Raw genomic sequence first — 21,402 nt, forward strand, 5'->3', positions numbered from 1 at the left:
TGGGGTCTTTTTTTGTGGGGTCTTTTTTTGTGGGGTCTTTTTTTGTGTGTGTTTGTTTGGTTTTGGGTTTTTTTGGGTTTTTTGGTTGTTTTTTTTTTTTTTTTAATTTATTTCCCTCTCTCTAATGGATCTCTCCTCCGTCCTGATTATACCAAGCAAAAGCAACTGGGACTGGCAGCACAGTCCTTCACAGTGTTGTCAGGGCGTGATGGGAAACTAAAATGCTGGTAGAGTATCCAGGGATACAGAGGTTTGCATTTGGGTAAAAATGCTCCCAGTGGCCCAGCTGAGTTAATTTGGCCCAGAATAAGACCCATTGGCACAGATGAGTCAGTTCAACTGCTGCCTTACTATTTCAGGGAGTGACACCTGAACTCCAGTCAAAGGTCTCCATTGCTGGGCCACGCAGGCTGACCCAAAAACATGCAGAGTAATGCAGCAGCAGCACACCCTCACCAGTGATGGACACAGCTGGCTGCTGGCTCCTGACCAAAATGTGGAGGCACTGGTTTGTTCGAGGGGAGGGAGAGAGCCCTGATGCCAAAATTTTGGATATTTATGCTCATGGGTACAATCTCATACTCTTTTAAGCCCTGGTCCAGCTGCTGTAATGTAATTTTGGGCTCCTGAGGCCAAGTCAGCACCAGAGAGATTGAGAAGAAAGATATTTTATCAGAAATGAAGATGTTTCCCCAAACCTCCATTCATTTTTGGGTATACTTTTGCTGGAGTGTCCCCACGAGCACACTCAGCCTTGCTCTGGTCACTGCAGACTCCTCCAGGGAAAGATGATTTACCCTGACTTTGGAGCTGTCACGAATGAAAGGCACTTAACAAATGCTTCTGAAATAAGAAAACCTCTGTACTCCTCTCCTCGTCATTCACTTTCAAATTGATAAGTTAAATACTGTACTCCAGCATAAACATTTCTCAGGGACAAAGTATAAACATTTCTAGTGGAGTGCACTTAATATAATTTTGTTTGCCAAGTGGCGCTGTCTCCTCCCAAGCTATGTCTATGAGAGGGTTTTATTTAAATGGAGATATAAATTAATTGCACTCAGCACAGCCTCTCATCCCAGCCCTCTCCTGCATCTGTACCCTTGGACTCCGTGAAGGGAAGGGCAGGTGGGAGCTGCAGCAGGACAGCCTTGCTGAAATACTGGCAGGACATAACTGCAGCCGTTCCCCTGCCTGCTGCCTCCCCAGGTTCCCTTGATTTATTTTTTTTTCCATTAGAAGAGATGTGAGTGTATTTGCTTTAGTTAGATGGATGCAGATGTAATTTCGTGAAAGACCTCCTTCCCAAGATAAGGGTTAATGCAATGTTTTGTGACCTGGCTATATAGTGATGGGCGACACCAACTCTCAGACTGGATTAGATTAATATATGTCAGATATTTTAAGGTTTCATTCAGGAGAACAAAGCCTAATTTTAGACTTTGATTGAAAGCCCGTCTTGGTAATAGCATGGCTAATTTCCTTTCAAAATTGGGAAAATTTAAGTTTTGACAATGTCTTAAATTGGGCCCAGTTATTAACAAACCTGACATATGTCTGTCCCTTCTCTACCTGAGTTCCTGTTTAGGTACAAATTATACAGAAACTGGTCAAACCTGACTCTCCTCTGATTCCTACTCAGTTCAGCATTTTCTTCATTCCTGAAAATACTTTGGAAGAAAGTAAGGAAAAGTTCTGCCCCTGTGAATGGAAATCAGTTTTGCAGTCCAGAGTAAAATTTGGATGTTTTGCAAAGAACTGCAGGTTACCACAGCCATGGGCAGGTGTTGTGAGTGCCATGGAGCCTTTCTGCCTCCATCACCCCCAGAGGAAGGCGAGCAGTCACAGACTCACAGAATCATAGAATAGTAGGTCTGAAGGGGACAGCAAGGATCATCTGGTCCAACTTTCTTGGCAGAAGCACGATCTGGAAAAAATAGCCTAGCACCCCATCCAGCTGAATCTTAAAAGTGTCCAAGATTGCAGAATCTATCATTTCCCTGAGGACATTATTCCAAAGGCTCATTGTTCTCATTGTGAAAAAATTTCCTCTTGTGTGTCATTGGAATATCCCCAGGAATAACTGGTAGCCATTACCCCTTGTCTTTTCCATGTGACTCCCTGTAAAAAGGAAATTTCCATCTTCTTTGCAGTCAGGAGCTTATTAGCTGCTTTGGTGTTTGTTTTCTTGCCTGTGAGATGCCAGAACTGCTACATGGAAGATTTTGACTAAAAGGTTTCTTCCAAAGCAGTCTGACCTGCTCATTATGAAAGCCAAGGGGAGGTTTGGGGCGGGGGTTGGAGGTTTCAGCTCAAGTGCTAGAAGGTCCCATGGATGCCAGCCCACTTGAGGCTCCTCTGAAGCTCTGCAGAACCCTTCCCTGCTGGGAGATTCAATCTGTCAAATCTGCAAAAAACAAACTTGTTCTCATAAAACACACAGCAGAAGTTTTATGGTACGAGTGGAGAGACGTACAGCCAGGGTCTTGCTGCTTTTGTACGACTGGCAGCTACCTTTTGTACAACTCTTGACTTCTTTCACTTTTTTTACCTTTAAGATTAAAAACCTTCCAAAGAAGGCTTACAAGGTTTATGGCAGAGGTATACAAGAAGCGAATTAAAATTCCATAAATATATTTGCTGGCTAAAATTTATATATCCTGTATTCCTCGGGTATCTAATTAGATCCAAGAAGAAAATAGCCCTGCAAAGGATAGGCATTTTGTTCAAATAATTTTTAAGAATTGAGCTAAATAATGGCCGTTTTATACTGCACACAATATAATTGTTCTTCTTGTATTGGGGAGCAGTTATAAATTATCTAGTATCCCATTCAGTCTCGTTGCCACGCCAAGTACCAAACAATTGTGAATGTAGTTACTGGGCACGTAAATTCACGGCTTTCTGACAGCTATACCGTTATTGCCGCTGCTAACTAACATTCTGCATAAAAAATGCAATCCCTGGGAAAGAAGGAGCATTTATCTAAGTGCTGACATTGAAACATTCTGAATAACTCTTTGAATCATTTGTACTATTATGGGGAGAAAATGTAATTATTGTAATCAGCCTTGAGTCTGAGGCCATGTTGTTTTAAAAAAGGGAAAAAAAGAAGGGAGAAGGGAGGGGGAAACCAGATCTGAACAACGAAAATGAACCTTGATAATGGAGCAGCCTTGAATTCCACTTCATTTATCACACTAATGGATGTCAAGATGACCTCAATCAAACATTTTGTTTTCCAGTTTTAAGCAATGGAAAATGCTTTTTTTTTCCTCTGGGGAAAAAAAAAAAGGAAAGTTATTTAAATTGTTCCTAGTAATTACATTAGAGTAGAAGGTCAAAGTCAATATGAAATAATATCAACCAACCTTTTGATGAGTCTAGTCCAGGCTCTTTGCTGGCACAGTTTACATATCTCTATAATCCTAGTGCAAGCCTCATGTTTCTCTTTCCTTATTCCTTATGTTTTTATACTTAAATAGAAATTGCATTTTTGGTGTTTTTATTAGTTTTCATTTGGAAGCCCAGTAGTACTTCATCTATATTTTTAAGTAAATGATCTTGTGGTTTAAACACCACTTCCCTGACTAGCATATTTCAGGATTGGGAATAGCTGTAAAAAAGGCAGAGAAATCTGAATAAAAAGAAGTTTATGACAGCAGCACTTCATGAAAATGTCTTGATTCACCTAGGCCAATCTTGTGAGGCACATCAAATGGGACCTGAGGTAGGTCCTGGGCAAAACAATGTGAATGTGGGCCCTGTATCCAGATGGCATGGCAGGATGTGTTGATGAGGGAAGAGCAGTAAATGTTGTCTGCCTCGACTTCAGCAAGGCTTTTTAAACTGTCTCCCATAACATCCTCATAGGTAAGCTCAGGAAATGTGGGTTAAATGAATGGACAGTGAGGTGGATCAAGTAGTGGCTGAATGACAGAGCTCAGAGGGTCATGATCAGAGGAGTAGAATCCAGTTGGAGGCCTGTAGTCAGTGCCACTCCCCAGGGATCACAACTGGGTCCAGTCTTATTCAACTTGCTTAGCAACGACATGGATGTAGGGATAGAATGTGCCCTCAGCATATTTGCTGATGATACAAAGCTGGGGGAAGTGGCTGATACACCTGAAGGCTGTGCTGCCATTCAGCGGGACCTTGACAGGCTGGAGAGTTGGGCGGAGAGAAACCAGAAGTTCAACAAGAGCAAGTGTAGGATCCTGCACCTGGGGAAGAATAACCCCAAGCACCAGCACGGGTTGGGGGATGACTGACTAGAGAACAGCTCTGCTGAGAAGGACCTGAGACTCTTGGTGGATGACAAGCTGACTATGAGCCAGCAGTGTGCCTTTGTATCCAGGAAGGCCAGTGGTATCCTGGGGTGCATTGGGAAGAGAGTGGCCAGCAGGTTGAGAGAAGGGATCCTCCCCCTCTACTCAGCCCTGGTGAGGCCACATCTGGAGTACTGTGTCCAGTTCTGGGCTCCTCAGTGCAAGAAAGATGAGGAGCTGCTGGAGAGGGTCCAAAGGATGGGCACAAAGATGATTAGAGGTCCGGAGCATCTCTCTTATGAGGGAGCTGGGCATGTTCAGTCTACAGGAAAGAAGACTGAGAGGGGATCTCGTTAATGCATATAAATATCTCAAAGATGGTGCCAAGAGGACGGGCCAGACTCTTTTCAGTGGTGCCCAGCAACCGGACAAGGAGCAGTGGCCCTAAACTAAAACACACGAAGTTTCACCTCAATGCAAGGAAGAACTTCTTTACATTGAGGGTAGCAGAGCACTGGAATAGGCTGCCCAGGAAAGTCATGGAGTCTCCCTCTCTGGAGACATCCAGAATCCACCTGGGCACATTCCTGTGTCATCTGTTCTAGATGACCTTGCCTTGGCGGGGAGGTTGGACTGGATGATCTCCAGAGGTCCCTTCCAACCTTAGCAACTCTGTAATTTGAATATTTCGGTTCAGTAGTATCTCTACAATGGACAAGAGCATCCAGATACCTGCAATTCTCCTCCCCATGACTGGTAAAACTGTTGGCTGGATCCAAATTTATCCAGGGCCCAGAGCTGCCTCTGCTGGCTTGTCATCTTCTGGGTAGTTCTGGATGTTGTGTGAAAGTGTCAGTCTCCCCCTCAGAAGTGGTGTGACAAGCTGTTTTTTTTTATGCTGCCGTGCAAGTGTAGTCCATATTTTGCACCAGTGTCACCTGTAGCAGTCAAGACACCCAATGGATGTATTTTGACTCATTTAATTTGGCTGACCAGCACCTCTGTGGATCCACAAAGTATCTGGATTTTTAATACTGGAACTTAAAAAAGTGCTTATGTTAGTGTCTTTGGATAGCAAAAATACCATGGTTTATTTAAAAGACATCTTTCTTCTTTAGAAAAAGATATGATGCAGTAAATGATTTGTAAGCAATTTGCTACAACCCCACCACCACAGCAAGAGCATCACATGACAGAACACTGCAGGCTCACTTCACTGTGAAGCTCTTGGACTAGTCTGTGCCAAATAAACTTCTTTGAAACAACCACAAATCATCCATATGGTGAAATATCACCTCACCTCTCTTCGCCGGTAATTCAGTGTTTAGAAAAATACTTTGCAAAAAAAGTGAACCATGGATGTCAGTCCATGGAAGGGGCCCTCCTGCAGGATGTGCAGAGCCCAGCTTGCCCAAGTCCCCTGCCCTCCCCAGTTGGGCAGAAAGTATCTGCGTGGCAGAAAAGAGCAGGAGCGAACAGGTAAGAGGAGAGAAAAGATGTGAAATGCCTAAAAGGACGTATAAGAAAGGCAAGGCACAGACCTCAGGGTCTTTCGTGGGAATAACAGTGCAGTGTGTAGCAACCTCAGGCTAAAAGACAGACCAGTGAATCATAATAGGGGAAAAAAAAAAGTGTGGACATCTTTAAGTTAAGCTTTTAAGAATAAATAAATCTGTAGAATGGGATATAAATCAGCTGCCTCTTTCCCCCTCCCTCCCTTCCCCCCCCCCCAAACACTCGCTAAAGCGATTGGAAACATTTGGGTCTGAAAAAAAAAGGGAAAGCTATAAGTGCTTTTTCTTTCTTTTTTTTGCCAAATCATGCAGAAGATGCTGGCAGCTGCAAAGATTCAATTATACACAATGCAAAAAATAATTTAAAAAAATAATGGCACTTGAAAAAAAATTGCCTCTCCAGAAATTGCGTGGAACAATAAATCTGTTAATTAGCTAATTAATATTCAATTGGGGTCAGTGGGCTTAATAGAACCTTTTTCTGAGACCCAAGAAATTTTCCAATCACAATGTTAAGTCTGCCCACTTTCATTATCATCTAAGCACAGGCAGCCCTTATCAGGCCGCCAGACGCCCGGGAACAATGCGGCACCATTATCATCCCAGCGCAGCGGGTGCGGGTACCACAGTCGGATGTTGCAGGCTGTGAAGTAAAAATGCTTGAGCATTTAGGGTAATTGATATATGGGTTCTGCTGTATTGTTTAGGGCTGTTTGTTTGCTCTACTGGTATTTAAGGCAGCGGAGCATCAGAAGATTGATTTTCATTGGTTCCCATTTTTTTTTTCCCTTTTTTAAGGGAATCGATGACAAGTTGTCAGTGCGGGACCCTGACCAATAGCATCTGGCAAGTCCCCCCCATGGCACAAGGGCTGCTGTTGGCCAGGCAAGCACAGGGCAGTGTGCCTTCCACCAAATCTTGTCTGGCAGAGATGCTGTGGCAATGCTCGCCTCTGTGGGACAGACATTAAAACCCACATCACTATAAAAATAGGACACACTTAAACCAGCATTGCTATAAAATTGAAAAAATGCAAGATCTATGTCATGAATGGTGGTAGCTGCTTTTATTTATTTTTCCAAGGGTCTGCGGTTTTCTGCTGTAAGGCCTGCTATGCTTTTCTTCCCTCGATATCAAAATATGGAAGTGGGTCTGTTGGCTTTGGGTCTCCCCACTGCCCCCCAGGTTAGGAGAAGGCTGTAAATTACAGCTTTTGGAGTTCACTGGACTGAATACCATTGTTTATGGTATTCCACAACATTTCATAGAGCAGTTTGTGATTGAAATTACATCTGTTGTTTAGCTGGCAGTAAATCCTCCAGGTTAGCTTAGAAAGGCCATCTAGGTCCAAGCAGTTTGACACAGACTCCTTAAATCACCGTCCCAGGCCCCTGGCATGTACCACACTCTTGTGATGATTAGGTTGTAAATGAAAAATACACTTAGAGTTACCTCTACAGAAAGGGGACTTGATCTACAGGACCTACCTTACCCTCCACTTCTTCACCAAGCTTCATCTCCACATGCTATTGCAAGTGACACCAAAGAGGGTGAAAATTGCCTGAATACTTTGTAGCTTAAAGTTTCTCCAAAAACTTGTCCCCTTTTGGCATGGGCCCCTCACCAGCCCTACGTTTGTCTGAGAAATGGTCTCGGAGAGCTGAAAAAAAAGAGATTTTTCACTGGAAATTTGGAGACTGGGAAATCCTTTTTCTTTCCATCTTTCTGCTTCTCACAAAAGATCCCTGTAACCAATATTCAGGGCAGAATATAATTACCTAAAAAGAAAAACTGAGAGTTTTGCAAGTATTTCCCAGGTGATGTAGCTGTTGGTTATTTGTGTACTTGACTTGAAACTAGAGACTCTGAGTTATGGATGGCTTATCCCCGAATCTGCTGGAAAAGAACATTTCCAGTGATTTCTTGCCAGTGCAGCTATAGGTTAAATGGTTTACAGGTGTGGGCCTTTCATGGTGGTGGCTCCTCTGTCTTGTGCAACCCAAGGAAGTTTTCTCTTGGCACTGTCAGGAGGACAGGAGTGTTTTTTGGACAGGATTTCTGGAGGAGATGGGAAGGTGCTGCACATGGGGGGACGCCAAGAGCCCTTCCCAGCCATCAGCAAATGCTTGTGCTTTCCCTTTAGTCTTGCTGTGGTTTTTCTGCTTAGCTTTTTGAGACCAACTTCACAGTGCTCACAGACTTTATTTTAGGGGCATGGGCTGGGGAGGGGGAAATCAATTTTTTTCTTTCTCCTTCAACTTTCTTGCAAGTCACTGCACTTTCATATTTATTTCCCGGGTAGCCTATGTGCAATTATTCTGATTAGATCCCTCTTGCCACTTCTCTGCTATAGCGCGCTTACCCTAAACCTTAAAAAGAAAATAAAAGCTGTTATTTCCTATTTTCATAAATGAAAAGATGTTTCAAGTATTGCGAGACACTGAAAGAAATTCTGCAGTTTGAAGATACTTCAACTTAACTACTAATTGCAGGGGACCAGTGGGCGTAATTTTGGCACTATATTAGCTTTGCCACTCCATGAATAATTTGCATACAAAATGCTTTATTTTGGCAATCTATTAAAGAGCTATACAGTATTTGTGGCTTATCGCATTCACGCAGGAAGCAGGATCCTTGGCCATCTCGTTAAATTCTGTTGATGCATAACAATTTAAAGCATGGCACAAGCTGGTATGACATTTAAAGATGCCTTCACTTAATTATATTACACAAATATTGGGTTGTTTATCCTTGGGAATAAAGTCTTTTTGAAGTCAAAGTTGGCATGCGTATAAAGGAGTAAATTTTAACTGATCCCTCAAGTGGGCCTCCTAGCTGCAAATTGGGGTTCTTGCATTTTTTAAATTATTTGTGATAAGAAGCATTACACTTTGAATACAGCCACTGGAGTTTGTTTGGTACTCCCTCCCTTCTTCTCCCCTAATGGTCTTTAGCAATAAATCGGCACATGAAACCAGAGGGGTAAGTGGAGGTTGGGGTGAGAAATGGGACAAACAGTGGCAGTTGTAACAGTTTGTGGCTGCAAAAAATCCTCACTTTGGTCTTAAACAGCAAGAAAAAATCATGTAAGAGTGTATAGAAACTGTTTGCATAGAAGCAATGGGGGAATGAGGGTAAAAGAAAAATCAATGCTTTTTTTTTTTTTTTTAAATCCCCAAAAGGATAATCAGCATGAAACAAACACTGGAGTTTGGGTTTCTCTGTAGATAATAAATTGAAAGGCTGCAAATGTAAAATTCATATTGTTCACTTTAGTGGGGTGATCACATTTTCTTCAGTGGTAAAGATACTTTTATATAAATATGTCACATGCAGAAGCTGAAGGGAAGACTCAGAGCAGGTTGGGCAGAGGGGTCTCCAGCCCAGTAAAAGGCAGAGATCTTACATGAGGAAAATGAAACCATTCTTTTGCCAATGTTGCAAAGAAAGTGTGATCTTCTTGCTCTGTAGATGATGTTAATAATAGAGAATTAATCAAATTTTGGCTCCCTGGAGAATAAAAGAGAAGATTGGTGTGTGACCAAAACTCTGCATTGGAGAAGGAGCCTTCCTCTATTTCCTGCCCCACTTTGACCAGGGAAAAAATAAGGCAAAACCCAACAAACTACTGAACAGTCCTGCCTATCCTTGCTCATAAGTGAATAGGATGAGCTCCAGGTATGGACAGACCATCATGTAGAGGGGTCACTGCACATCGGTTGAGCTACGTTAAATGCCCATCCCTTTCTAGATTTATTTTAGAAGCAAAATGTGGTGGCTTGAAATGACTTTATGTTTGTCGGGCTGGGTAATCAGAAACATTCAATTCACCCAATTCTCATGTAATGTAGGAAAACATACAGTATTTCACTCTCACCAAAACCAGTAATAGAGAAGGCAGTCACTAAACCCAGCTTAGAGTGCTTGTCTGGATAGTTGTAACTAATATTTTTCATCTTTGGTTTAGCTGAGATATTCTCATAGAAAAATTAACTTCATAGCCCATTTCTTAAGATACTCAGCTATTTAGAGGAGGTTCAAAAAATGGTACATATATATATATTAATTTTAATTCTGTTCTTTCTCTTACTCAGCCATAGATCTGCTGGCTGCAGCTCTCAGCTGGGGTTCACCCAGGAACTTCTTTGCCCCTAAAGTCTCAAAAAGCTGAAAAGAAGGGCTGGTCCTGGCGTGGTGGCCTCTCCTTCTCACTTGCCCTTTGCAAAGTTGCATTGCTGTGAATAAATATCTTGAAAATCAAACAGACCAGTGGGAATTGGCACTGGAGGCAGAGCTGCTCCTTTTGCTCAAGGAGAAGTTTGGGTCCTCGATCTACTTTTGGCTTTGTTGTGTGTCCTTCCTGTAATTAATTAACTAATGAGCTGATATGAAGTAATTTTATATATCATGGACTATTGATAAAATCAGTGTTGAGTATATTAGCAATTAGGAAACTAAGAGGATGGTAGGAATCCTTACGTCCAATTAAGTACTCTGATTTAAATTACCGTCCTCCCATTACCCTCTGTTTCGATCTATAAACTGTCCTTTGCTGAAGATGGATGTGTATAGATGCACTCCTGAAGAAGCTATGCCACGTCTTGGACTATCTGCCAGTGCAGCAGGATGGATCCGTGCACTGGCACTACAACCCAAACCCCAGCCAGCCACTCAGACAGACTGAGGCGCCTGAATGTCTTCAAACATACAAGCCTCCTTAGCCTAAATCCCATTGGTTTTTGGGAAGGTTTAAGACCCCAGCTTTGTCCTCAGATCACTTCAGGAGTGCTGGCACATCTTATCACTGCTGGTCCCCATGGCCGAAAGTGATGGGATGTGTTCCTGAAATGGGCAGACATGGAGAGGGGTCTGAGTCTCTCCGGTGTCCCTGAGTGGTGCAGCCCCACTGAGGTGGCCTGACAGCCAGTGTGGGACTGGCCCAGGGTGCTCTGTAAATTAGTTAGGCACATCACCAGCTTTTCAAATGTGGCCTTACAGCTTTGGTCCTCAAAGTGTCATGTAACCAGCCTTTAACTGGTTATGGCATTTCCAATGACTAAGCACAGGTGAGCAACTCCCACTGGTGTAACATTTTATGGGGAGTTGGACATTACCTAATTTTAAGGGTCTGCACCAAAGGACTGGCTCAAGTTACTGTCTGAAAGTACGTAAGTATTTTAAACCTCTAGTCTTCCCTATAAACTGTCAGAGGACTCATCTGTTACTAAAAGAAAAAGGGAGTAATTTTTAGTCCTTCTAAGTGGAAAAGAAAAGGGGGGGGGGTTGCCCAGAAATATTCTTATGTATCAGAGAGGAAAAGTCTGCTTAAAGCACTGCTTTGTAGCCATGTAGTGAGGTCTCCTCCTGCAACTGTTTCTGACACGAATTAAACAGCATTCAGACCTACCCTGGTAAACAGCATATTCTTTACTGTTTTACCAAATGCAGCCCTAATATTTATCTTATACTTTCTATTTGTTGTGAGATTTGGTTGAATAAATTCTAGCTCCGTAATAAACATCTCTCGGAGTTAATGGACCAGCAGAGAGTCTGCTGAGCTCCAAGCTGCACCAGCGATGCCAGTGACTCCCAGGGAATTATTTGCAGGTGCAGGCACTTGGCAATGTTGGGGTTTGCCAAACGCAAGCAGTAATGACTGGCATAAAAATTTTGGCTGGTGTGTTTGATAAGCTGGGCACACTGCAAAGCTGCAAAGCCATGGCTCACAGATCTCCTGCCCCCAGTTCAGCAGCAGTTCCACCAGATATCTGTCTGCCATCAGGAGAAGAGCCTTGTTGCTGTAGTTGTAACACAGGCTGTGGCACAATGTGATGCTCTGCTGCGCAGCCCCTAAGGACATAACGGGGATGATATGGAGGAAAGTGAAGAAAACCTGTACCATCAGTTCATACTCATTAATAACTTGGATTTTTTTCACTTTCTTTCATCTCTCTTTCTGAACTTTTTTTTCTTTTTTTTCTTCCCTTTTTTTTTAATTACTTAATGTAAAATTGACAGCACCGATTTTCATAGCTACATCAATTTTTAGTTGCAACAAGTTAGGAAACAGAAGCTGTGTGCACACTGTCATCATATGTCCCTGCTGTGTGAGCCTACAGTCCCAGCCCTCTCAGCCATACCTACCCCAAAGGCAGGTGCCCAGCCTTCCAGGTTTTCTGTGGGTGTTGTATCAGGCACACCCAGCCTTGGTCCTCCCAGGATCAGCCAACTGCTTTTTCTCCAGAGATTTTTCAATGTGTAGCTATCTTGAGAGTGGGCTGTGCTGGTGGCCAGGACCAGAGCTGAAGAGAGTGGGTAGGACAGGCAGGAAGTGCTGGGGTGGGGGCCCAGGTGGGAGGACACACACAGGGTGAGTGCCAACCCACGTGGCTGAGCTGATCTTGCATTCTTCAGGGGCTTTTTAATTTCAGTGAATGAAGCCTGATTTGCAGATAGAATTTGGGCCTTTGGGCTAATTTTATTTAATCTTACAAGATCTCCTGAGAGATTTTTAATGGGAACTCTGTATTAACTGTCCCTACAGCTGCACATCCAAAGATTATTTAAACTTGAATGTCTTCTCAGCCTATCATTGAAAATCATAAACTATCACTTCTACCCTTTTTGCCAAGCCCTTGATTCTTCCTTTGTCCCTGTGCTGTTGTAGCCCCAGTGGCTCTCTGTGAGGCTGTCTCCTCCTCTTAGAGTTTCTGACAGTGAGACTTTCTAAAACAAGACATACTCATGTCATTCTTCTTTTCCTCAGCTGTAGGAACTGTCTATCAGTAGTAGCAATACTGGTGAGCCCAGAGTCTTCAACTAAGCTTTAAACATATAAAATGGAGACTGTAGCTGAAGTCCAGGTAGCAATTGGAAGAGGCCAACCAAGCAGAAATAAAAGACACAGAGGGGTTGAATGACTTCAGTAAAGACACATGGAAAGTGAGCAACTGCCCCAGAAATAACAAGTCCCATGAGACCTTGGTTAATGTTCTGCTCTTTGATCTGCCTTGTCTTTGGGTGACTAATCTTACCTGGCACTGAGGGAAGAATGTGCTGTATGGAGTTGGGCTGCCCATGGATTTCTTGCATGAGAAGAATGGCATTTGAATCACACCCCAGCATAAGCTGCACTTGAGCTTATGTGGGAGGTGCATGTGCCTTCAAAGGTGTAGGGCTTTACTATTACCTTGGTGATAATGGATTACTACATACACCCTCTCAGTATTATTTATCTAGTTTGCTTCCAACTCCATTTTTTTTCTTTTTTTTGTGTGGGGGGGTTGGGGTGTTCTTCTGGGATCTGGTTGAAGTTTTATGGTCTGTGCATTTGCACGCTGTCAGGTGTGGGCATGAGAAATGCTTTACCTTCGACACTTGGCTGTTTCTCTCATGTGACAAAAACCTGCTGTGCTCTTTTTGCTGGTTCTGATGCCCCAAACTCCACATGTACTTGGCCTGTTTGGTGCTTTAGTATTAAATCATTGTTGTCCACACGTACAGGGGGTAACACCTCTGGGTAAAATGATCTGTGTTGGCATTGCTTGCACTAAATGACAGCATTTGGTTCAAGCACTGAATTAAATCCCGAGTGGATATAAACTGAGGTGGCTCTGCTGACGTGCAGTTCTCAAGCCCTGCCTAGCCATCTTCTTACTCATCAGTGCAGAGTCATGCCATGGTTTTCATGAGGCTGGTCGAAGCACTGCTGGGTCAGAAATCAGTATAATTGATGATTTCCTTCTTCCTAACATGATGGGTATCAGCCACAGGACATAAGCTCCTGTTTGATTAGCTCTTAGTGTTGACCTGTCCTACTCGTATGATGCACAGTTTAATATGTGGAATGTTATATTTGAAAATTTATTTTTTAAATACCGTATTTATGTGGGGGTTTTTCGTAAAGTCTAAGCAATAAATTAAAGGAATAAATAATGGGTAGATATGCCACAATAGACATTAATTTACTGATGTTTTTATCACGTATGTAATGCAAAGTACCATTACCAGTTACTTCATCATCATTAACACTGAGAATTAAAACTTACATATATAAAATGTTATTATGCAATACCTTCATTTTATTCTGGTATCTTAGTTATCTCCATTATCACAAATGAGATACACTCTCTTCTACCAGCACCCACCAACGAAATGGTGTTCCCATGTAGTATGGGACAGGGTTCAGCACCACCTAGGAGGGATGCAAATGATGTAACCTGTGTGCTTGTAAGGCTGTAAAGAGCATTGAGGTGCTGCTGCTGCTGTTACAGTAAATGAGATTGCTGTTGACATGGCTTCCCACGAATTCCTATGATTTGCAAAAGATGATGTTGAACAGCCAATTATGTTATATTACTGCTGACTATGAAACAAGGATCTAATCTGAATCTCATTGATGCTAATGAACATTTTTACACTGACTTCAAAAGGTGCTGTTGGATCAAGCAGCAAATTATTTTCCTCCAGGGTATTTAAATTTTGATTGTGTCCCACAAAACTAGAATCTCTGGGGTCTAATGAGCAGTGCATAACTCTTGCCCTGTTACAAGGAAAACGTAGAGGCTGACATGGATGAAACAAGGTGGTTCTTTCCTTCTGCCAGCTATTTGACAGTTGCGACAAATTGTCTTCTGCCATGAGGTCCTAGTAGAGACTCAGTTGTTGGTACAGAGGGCAGGGTCAGCAGTATAAACTTTCAGAGCTTCAAAAAAAACTCCAACCACAAGGTGTTTCTATAAAGCACATATTTCTGGCCTACTTGAATCCAGCTGTGTGACTTTCAGGTCAGGAAGAGGAATTACAATACAATCTTAGCTAACTTTTGATTCTCCACAAAAGGTCTTAACAAAATTGGATGAGTTTTATATGAATATGTTAGCAGGGTGTAGAATAACTCTTTGCTTGCCTTCTTCTCACTGAACTGGTAGGTAGCCTTTCTAGTGTGAATAGAGGCCTTTTTTTTTGTAATGAAAGACTTATGAAAATATAATAAGTGAATGGAAAGAGAAGCACAGCAAGTTCTGCATCTTTTCATTGATCTGTTATTTTTAGTAAATCACATGTAATCATAACACAAAATCCTTGAAATATGATGTGACAAAAATAATCAGAAATCAAGCTCAACCTGAAAATTAAAGGCATCGGCTCACACAGTTCATGAAAGCAAGAACGTATTTTAGACAGTCTAGTTAGCATACTGCAATCTATTTAGCAATGTAGTTAGCATACCACTGCATCTGGTGCAGTGCTCTGTTCCTTATTAATTTTCAATACATTTATTCACCTGCTTTATACTTCAGATCTGCGGGCTGCTGCCAGATGTGCTATGCCATTTCCTCGGATTGAGTCCAGGGTTTACCGTTCTACTCGCCTGATACCGCAACTCTTTCAACACCTGCCCTTGCCCCAGGCAGGGGCAGAGGAGATGGGTGTTAGGAGGGCAGTTCAACATCCAGTGTGAACACATGAGGTGAAAATTAATTATAGCATACACTATATGTGATAGAAATGAGTTACTGCCTAATTATGTCTCCTGTTTCCATTCAGATGATTTAATGCTTGTTGTGAGCCCTTGGGAATTCAGACACACTTTAAAGTTGTAATGAGTGCTATCATTATTGCTTTTGACAGTCATTGAAGTATAATTATCTGATCATATATTTAAAAAAAAAATCAAAACTTGTTATATATGAGTTTTAAACTGGCAAATTACGGAATAGTCACCTTAGGAGCGCAACTGCTCAGCTATTTTCTGTAGTGGCACTGCCATCTCCTGGAAAAACCGAAGCTGTGCTTCCAAATTTTTCACCTTGAAAGAAACTTTTCAAGAGCAAGGGAGAGGTTAAGTACAAAAGCCAACAAGCTCTTAAATTTAAAGCTTTAGGAGTTGCTAAGATGCCTGGTTTCAGCGTAGAAAATTTTTGTGTTCTTTGTTATTTGCTGAGGAGCAGGAATGGATGTGGTGTTTGGAGTGTTGTGGGCTACTTTTATCAAAAGGAGATGGTAAGAATGACTAGATGCTCCAGCAGTTTGGTGTTTCTTTGCAAAGCATAAGTTCCCTAAACACATAATGAATTGCCCACCAAGAAATTGTGCACTATCACAGTCTGTTTCCCAGAAACAGATGCTTTCTGATTATAGGATTTTAGCAGTAAAGAGTTTGCAGTTTTCCTCTGAAAGGAGATGGCATTGTATATTTTTGTCCGCTTTCTAGGGCTTTCCTGAGCTACCCTGTGATAATTAGCACTGACCATCCTACAGCTTACTAAAAAGGGGTTCTGGCTGTGGTTGAAGGATTTCCACCAACTCCAGATACGCCTCTCATGTCTCTAGGTGCTATGTTAATTTTTTTACTCAGATTTCACATTTGTCCATATCCCCAGTTGTCCTCTGCCCCAGTACCAGGTTTTCCACCCAGTTTGGACTTTGGACTGCCATGTGTGACCTTCAGCTTGAAGGGGAACTGTAGTAAGAGCCACTCACGCTCTTCCCAGGCTCAGCTTCACAGACTGGGTGCAAGGCCAGATGGAGGATGAAGATGTGGCTCTGTCCACAGTAGAAAGGGACTCTGCCTCAGCTCTCTCTTGCAGAAATGAGAAGGAGATGGGCAGCCACATCTCATGTGGGGCTGCCCTTCCTCGGGAGACTGGCAGGTGAAGCACTTTGCTGCTCAGCTGTGCCATCTCACAAGCAGGACTGAAATCCCTCTCCAGCTACTTCACCCCTGCCTTTTCTGTTTGCACAGCCACAGGGCTGTGGGAAGACGGCTCTTGTTCCAGAGAAACAGTTTCTTAAGGCTTCCTCAAATTATGGATTTCCATTCAACTACAAAAGATTAAATCCTTCCTCACTTGCTTTTTTCACATCACCTATGAGACCATGCACTTTACATCACACCCCCCAAATTAGAATACAATTCTAATTACTTTTGAATTTACCAGGCCTTGTTTTCAGGATATTTTCAGTCAAAACCAAGTGAGTTTTTTACCCAAATTCCATTTACAATTGCTCTCTCTCTGCTAGGTAAGAGCTCTTTGTGAACTATTCATGTTTTATTATTCTCACTCTGCTGTAATGGTGGCCCATCACTCCTACGCCTGCCTCGGCTGGGCCCATTCCCATCTGCGCAGTGCTGGAATACAGGTATGTTGGATGCTCAGTCAGCCAGCCACACACAGCTCCAAATGAACAGTTCCCTCTCCCATCACACTCTGTATGCTCCAGGGATGCTGACCTCAGAGACATCCAAAAACTGGATTCAAATATTTTTTTTCTGCCTGTGATGCATGTAAGATATCAAAGCTGCTGCAGAGGAAGTCGCTATCACTCGGTTGCCCAGCCTGTTCATTTCTTACTGTGCATAGTGTTGAATTGCTCTCTGAAATAATCCTGTGGATAGTAGGATTGTGGAAAGTGGCACCCACTCTCTTGACTATGGTCAAAGCAGAAGTAATGTCTGATCTGTGGAGGATTTTCCATTTATTAGAAACATTTAATCTGCTCTGCAAGATTTTTATATCATACCTTGTCATAGACCTTTTTCTTAGACAAGAGAAGTTTCCTCTTAGGCAAGAAAACTTTTCCTGTGGTATTGTGGGATATGTGCATGCCAAGTCGATTACTTGGCAGTCTCTTCCTACAACTGCACCACTGCCAGATGAGGAACATTTGCACGTCTGCAAAGAGAAGAGAGGCAACAGACTCTTTTTCCTCCCTGAACACATTTATTCCCTTCAGCCAGCAATACTTTTCTCTCAGGCTTAGAGCAATGTTTGATGTTAGTTTCACAATAAGCCTATCTGGAGACAACATCAGCAATGCAGAGTTTTTACCCAAGACAGATTGTGAAACCAAATTGCTTCTGTTTTTCTAAGTATTCAGATGGGCATCTGCCAAGATTCCTCAGTCATGAGATACTGTGAGTATACTTCGAACTGGCCTCGTAAATACGGACAGGAATTCCTACAGCACTCCAGAAATTTATTTCTGAAGAGCTCAGATTTTTCTAGCAAGTCATTATCCTCTCAGTTATTCTGTACGGAGAAGCCAACAGTGTCCTCAAAGCAAAAACACAAAACAGAAGCATTCTCAGCAACTTTTTTTTTTTTTTCATATGGCAAATGTTTTTAATAAGCTGAAAGCTACTGTTTGAGACCACCTGCAGTTCTCAGACGAAGCTCGAGGCTTCCTTGGTACTTCTGATGCTGTTTTGAACTTACGCACTCATTTTATGATCAGCTTTTCCTGGTGCCTGTTTTCAACAGAAATGCTTGTTTTAATCAGTGCTGATTTCACTCCAAAAGTAATGATTTTTTTGCAGTACAAAAATGGCTGTCTTAGAGTCCTCTTTTCTATCACATGTGCTACGTACAGGTTGATGCTGTAACAGAGCGTTTCAATCACAGCATCACCTCCATCCTCCTTTTCCTCAGGAACTCTGTGGGCACTGCTACTTCACATCATGCTCAACAGAACTAGATACACATTTATTCACCCTGACCCAAAAATTAGTACAGTAATACAACCTGTTCCCTTTGTTCATTAGCCAATTGCCTGCCTGAGGGGGCTACTAGAGGGCTGAGCTCAGCAGAAACTCTGGGCACAAAGAAAAGCTTCCTATGGAAAATGTAAGTCTGGTGCTTCTGGTCTGTCAGCTCCAGCAGACTCCCCAGGTGCAGGAGTTGGGCAGACATGAGAGGCACAGAGAGCATTCATGGAGACACAGGCACAGATTTTCTGCCACAGCCATCCTGCAAGGGGCTCTTGCTGCAGCAGACACCAGGCTGTGGGGCTGAAACCTAAAAGACCCTTCTGGCAACTGGATCATTCCCCAGCTGACACTGAGATCAGTTGAATACAGGTACTTCAAAATGTCTGCACTAGCTGATGATTTGGCCCATTTTATGTAATCTATATTTTTTTAATCTTTTTTTTTTAGCAAATGCTGTGTAGTTGTAGATTATCATCCTTCTTAGTAAACAATGATTTATTCCTCTATGAATATATCTCTTTGTTTTTAGTCATGTGAGAACAAACTATTGGCAACTTGAGCCTACAAAACAGTTGATTGATTTTCTTTGAAAGTTTTTCTCTCTTGCCTGGCTTCCAGTAAAGCGAAGGCCCTGAAAGGCACAGCAGCTTTATAACAGACAGAAATGTTTATGTCAGAGGTACCTGAAGGTAGCCACTAATCCACTTTTCCAGTCCCTTTCTCACACAACTCCCAACTTTTCCATGGCCTTGTTCTCCTTAGCTTTCCACAGTAAAAGATACCCCCCTAGAAGTAACATTTGGGTCTGGCAGTGTGGACCCAAAATAACTTTCCCCCGCTGAACACTGACAGTCCTGCCAGTCACAGTGTGCACGGAACGTGCCTCTTGAGACCACACCAGAAATGCTGACCCCAGTTACAAACCCAGGAGATAATCCAGATTGCCTCTGTACTGGAGTTCTGTTGATGTCAGTGAGAATTTATGGTGCCCCCCAGACATGCTGGGGTCCATCCATGTTCACCTTTCAAAGACAGCAGGGCTCATCCTACATGTGGCTGTGCCTACAGCCACCAACAGAGCCAGGCTTTGGGAGGTTGGCACCTTTCCCCACACAGCATCTTCTCTAAGGGATGCTTTGCATCATAGGCAGCATGACAAACACCCCCTAAATTATCTGTACCTGAGCCACAATGAATTCAGGATGAGGAACTTTTATTTCTAAGTAAAGTGAAAGTTTTGCCTGGTAATGGATAAAATTGTAGTTTAACTGGCCCTAAAGGTGGCTGGCATGTAGTTAAGAGGCCATGTTCTCTAGTTCCTACTGTACGAAATGCATCCTCTAGCTGAAAGAAAACAGTGATTATCAGAAAGTCAATTGTCATTCTGCCTCTTTAGAAAAATTCCCATTAAAGATAAAGCCAATTTTAATTAGATTAAGTATCCAATTACTGTAATTACATTTTTTAAAAATTCACATCATGAGGATGACCCTTTTAAAAAGGGTTACAAGAATAATTAGTGTATTCATATTAACCAAAATGTATTGGATAATATTTATACCCAGAAGGCAAAGTACATTACACATATTTCACCTTTGGGGAAAGCTTGCAAATGTTTTGGCAGTGGTATGAATATTTATAGGGAAGAGCGTGCTTTAGCAAGATTATATGAGAAAGCATTTATATGCTCACAAATTTTTACCCAAGGGTAAAGTATACATAAAATGTAGTGCAGAGATTATGGATATGCAAAGTACGATTTAAGCACGGAATTTATATCAGTTTGTTTAATTAATTGGAGCAGAATACTACTTCCTTATTTATTTTTTTTTTGGTGACAGAAGGGCCCACAGAATTCATCTGAACTTTTTTTCTGCTGATCAATGACACCAAGAAAGAGGCAGGGAAAGGGTCTTTCCCCTGCAAGGCATCACCTTGTCCATAGGTTAAGCCATCCCCTTTAACGTGTTCCTGATCACATTGTGTAAGCAATTCCATCTGCTACCTGATGTTACCTGAACAACTCACCACGGAGCTGGAAAACATGCAGGCAGCCTCTAGTCAACACCACTCATTTAGGGGCAAATCCTCCAGCTCTCAGCAAGGAGAAGACTTGAAGATATGCCAAACAGGTTTGCTCACGCACAGAAGACAAGAAACCACATGCATGTTCCAGGCTACCCACAGAAGGCACAGAGGATGTGACCCATTTTTGCTTCTTAGGTACAGCACCGGCTCTGTACTCGGCAAGGGTGGAAGCTGTGCCAGCCCTTGTGCTGTGCACAAAATCCTCACTGCAGAACAGAGAGCACAACACACCACAGAGACCTTCCCAGAGAACCCTGCTGGTGCAGCCCAGCCAGTGATTTTTGCCTGCTCTGCAGCTAATCAACAGATTTGGGAATTACCAAGGAATTACATTCTTCCTCATGAAAAAGCTCTCAGGCTTCGTACTGATGTTTGCATCGACCTACTGCAGCAGCATTTGGTCCTTTGCCACTCAGATACTCTGCAGTGAGAACTATGCTTGCAGCATGCACACAAACACCTCCCTCAGTTAGGTGAGAGAAGCTGTGGTAGCACTGCTTCTGACAAGACCTAGATATATGAGGAGGCTCTTGTGTCAATGGTTAGTTTGATTAAGTTAAGAAATTTCTTCCTGATTTACATTTATATCAAAGATTGTTCATTTTTATAGCAATTTATATGTAGCCAATCAAGAATGAGCAGACAAAAAAAAAAAGTCAGGCTTAAAATGATTCATTCAAGTTCTTCCACATTAATTTTCTCCTCACTGAGTTATCAGCAATCATTCTTGCGTATTCGCGCCTTTCCTTGTTTTCAGAACTGTTGAATATTGCTCTACATAATCCAGAGTTTAGTATTCCTTAGGCCATAGACTGTGGCCCATGCAGATCCTGACCTATACATGTGAGAAAGGTTCTAGCTTCTGAAGATGCCCCTTCCCTTATGAAAGGAAAAAGTTAAAATAAGTTGCAAATGCTTTTGCAAAGGGATGGTTGTTTCGATGCTCATAGTGCCAGTGTGGATAGCTGCATTAATGTGTACAACTCACACTGTCCTTTGCTGGGTTTCAAGCTTTCTTGCAAAATAAATTAGCCCAAGA

The 21,402-nt window shown here is 42.4% G+C and overlaps 1 protein-coding gene across 1 annotated transcript in view; it reads left to right on the forward strand.

The window, feature by feature from the left end:
• Positions 1 to 21,402, forward strand: part of RIC3 (RIC3 acetylcholine receptor chaperone) — a 52,118-nt gene that overhangs the window by 7,925 nt on the left and 22,791 nt on the right. The window contains exon 2 of the mRNA XM_027700791.1: positions 15,723 to 15,787. Within this exon, the coding sequence (XP_027556592.1) occupies positions 15,742 to 15,787 (46 nt within the window). The 5' untranslated portion in view covers positions 15,723 to 15,741. The remainder of the gene's footprint in view (positions 1 to 15,722; positions 15,788 to 21,402) is intronic.

The sequence above is a fragment of the Neopelma chrysocephalum genome, unplaced genomic scaffold, assembly GCF_003984885.1.
Source record: "Neopelma chrysocephalum unplaced genomic scaffold, ASM398488v2 Primary Assembly neopelma1_24, whole genome shotgun sequence".
Lineage (NCBI taxonomy): Eukaryota > Metazoa > Chordata > Aves > Passeriformes > Pipridae > Neopelma > Neopelma chrysocephalum.